This window comes from Siphateles boraxobius, unplaced genomic scaffold, assembly GCF_051911475.1.
Source record: "Siphateles boraxobius isolate OS27281-9 unplaced genomic scaffold, OSU_SipBor_1 19, whole genome shotgun sequence".
NCBI classification, from domain to species: domain Eukaryota; kingdom Metazoa; phylum Chordata; class Actinopteri; order Cypriniformes; family Leuciscidae; genus Siphateles; species Siphateles boraxobius.
Window position 1 is genome coordinate 15,049,624 of NW_027508799.1, and position 2,643 is coordinate 15,052,266.

The following is a 2,643-nucleotide window of genomic DNA, read 5'->3' on the forward strand; positions in this document are numbered from 1 at the left end:
CACGTTATAAAGTCAGAACTGTGAGATATAAACTCGTAATTCGGAGGAAAAAATACCCTTTCCCCCCCTAGAATAGCATTTTATAACTCACAATGGTGAATTTATATCTCACAATTCTGAGAAAGAGTTGCAGTTGGTGGTCTCTGTAAAGATGCGGGAAGAATGAAGCGAGAAGTGAATCCAACTGCAAGCACATTTATTAATAAAACAAACAAAAGAAACTCAGACCAGGAACACAGAAACAGCAACCATTACAACATTAACAACTCACCAAGACAGGGCTGAAACACAGGGCTTAAATACAGGGGTAAACGAGCTAAACAAGATAACAAGAGGGCGTGGTTAATCAGAAACACCTGGGGATACTTATAAACTAGAAAAACTACAAAGGACTACAAAACATGACACAGCACAGGAAATAACTAAAGTTCACACAAGACAAGGGAAACACAGGACAGACAAGAACAAGACATGAACCCACACCGTGACATAGCCCTAAAAAAACAAAAAAAAGTTCAGGAGGGTGGTGAAGTGGAGGCGGTCTTGGGGGAGGGATGGAGGGCCAGGTCCTCGCAGGGAACAGGACCAGGGCCTTGCAATGGCAGGCATGGGCCATGGAACGTGGGCGGAGCAGGACGCGCAGGCGGCCAGGGCGGTGACAGTCCATCGGGAGACCAGGGCGGAGACGACCCCTCGGGCGGCCACGGCGGCGAAGACCCCTCGGGCGGCCACGGTGGAGAAGACCCTTTGGGCGTCCATGGCAGAGAAGGCCCTTCGGGCGACCCCGGCTCGGGAACAGCAGGCATCGGCTCGGGAACAGCAGGCACCGGCTCGGGAACAGCAGGCACCGGCTCGGGAACAGCAGGCACCGGCTCGGGAACAGCAGGCACCGGCTCGGGAACAGCAGGCACCGGCTCGGGAACAGCAGGCACCGGCTCGGGAACAGCAGACACCGGCTCGGAAACAGCCAACACACACACTGGCTCGGGAACAGACAACACACACACTGGCTCGGGAACAGACAACACACACACTGGCTCGGGAACAGACAACACACACACTGGTTCGGTAACAGACAACACACACCCTGGTTCGGGCTCAGGAACAGACAACACACACACTGGCTCGGGAACAGACAACACACTCACTGGCTCGGGAACAGACAACACACTCACTGGCTCGGGAACAGACAACACACTCACTGGCTCGGGAACAGACAACACACTCACTGGCTCGGGAACAGACAGCACACTCACTGGCTCGGGAACAGTAACAGTCTCTGAATAGGCCATCCTGTCCATAGACAGTGGCTCGGAGGAAGTGATGTGAACAGTCTCTGAATAGGCCATCTTGTCCGTAGACACTGGCTCGGAGGAAGTGACATGAATGGTCTCTGGCTCGGCCATCTTGTCCGTAGACACTGGCTCGGAGGAAGTGACGTGAACAGTCTCTGACATGGCAGACGTGACGTGAACAGGCTCTGACTGGGCAGACGTGACGTGAACCGTCTCTGGATCAGCAGAAGTGACGTGAACAGTCTCTGACTGGGCAGAAGTGACGTGGACAGTCTCTGGATCGGCAGAAGTGACGAGAACAGTCTCTGGATCAGCGTGCTCTGGCGCAGGATCAACGGGCTCTGGGCTGGGCATGATCAGCAGGGAAGAGGGCTTTGTGCTGGGCAGGACCAGTGGTGACAGAAACTCTGGGCTGGACGGGACCAGCAGCGAAGGAAAGTCTGGGCTGGACGGGACCAGCAGCGAAGGAAACTCTGGGCTGGACGGGACCCGTGGCGAAGGCAACTCTGGGCTGGACGGGACCAGCGGCGAAAGAAACTCTGGGCTGGATGGGACCAGTGGTGAAGGAAACTCTGGGCTGGACGGGACCAGCGGCGAAGGAAACTCTGGGCTGGGTTCATGGGCTGTCGCTGATGTGTGTGCTGCCCACACACACAAAACAGCCATGGACACCACAATGAGCGCTGTGTCCCCCAGAGCAGACTCAAATGCGGCGTGTTCAGTCTCTGGCGGGCAAGTGATTGGCTCTGGTTCTGGCGAACAGGCGACGGGCTCAGGCTCTTGCTCGAAGACTGGCTCTGGCTCTTGCTCGAAGACTGGCTCTGGCTGGACGTGGCTGACGTGAAGCTCTGGCTGGACGTGGCTGACGTGAAGCTCTGGCTGGACGATCTCTGGCTGGACGGTCTCTGGCTGGACGGTCTCTGGCTGGACGGTCTCTGGCTGGACGGTCTCTTGCTTAGGAGAGATTAACAGACTTTAATTGCCTCTTCACCCAGGGAGCAGGAGGCAGCAAGAGGAACAAACCCCCACATATACTGGAACAGATCAAGGCTTTCCAGGGCCAAGGCCGCGATCTGTCCAGCGAACTCCCGGTCTAGCCTGTGTAGATCAGGCGAGATCCGTGCTGCTGGATTCATATTCGGTGAGTTGTTCTGTAACGATGCGGGAAGAATGAAGCGAGAAGTGTATCCAACTGCAAGCACATTTATTAATAAAACAAACAAAAGAAACCCAGACCAGGAACACAGAAACAGCAACCATCACAACATTAACAACTCACCAAGACAGGGCTGAAACACAGGGCTTAAATACAGGGGTAAACTAGCTAAACAAGATAACAAGAGGGTGT

At 54.8% G+C, this 2,643-nt stretch overlaps 1 protein-coding gene across 2 annotated transcripts; it reads right to left on the reverse strand.

The window, feature by feature from the left end:
* Positions 1-503: 503 nt before the first annotated feature.
* Positions 504-1,707, reverse strand: LOC143741520 (uncharacterized). 2 transcript variants are annotated; one of them, XM_077233809.1, is made up of 2 exons: positions 912-1,707; positions 504-692 (listed from the first exon to the last, which is right to left on the reverse strand). In XM_077233809.1, the coding sequence occupies exons 1-2, from the start codon at positions 1,647-1,649 to the stop codon at positions 516-518; spliced, it is 915 nt and encodes a 304-aa protein (XP_077089924.1). In that variant the 5' UTR covers positions 1,650-1,707; the 3' UTR covers positions 504-515. The 2 variants fall into 2 exon arrangements, with proteins under 2 accessions (XP_077089924.1, XP_077089923.1); XM_077233808.1 differs by having other exon boundaries at positions 504-719.
* Between the last annotated feature and the right edge of the window lie 936 nt (positions 1,708-2,643).

What these genes read in the sequence shown, in the direction of transcription:
- LOC143741520 (XM_077233808.1), bottom strand. Translation starts at nt 1,649, where the DNA reads ATGCCCAGCCCAGAGCCCGTTGATCCTGCGCCAGAGCACGCTGATCCA. An exon ending in TGCCTGCTGTTCCCGAGCCG is followed by an intron (nt 720 to 911) that starts GTGCCTGCTGTT and finishes TGGCCGCCCGAG; the next exon opens with GGGTCTTCGCCGCCGTGGCC.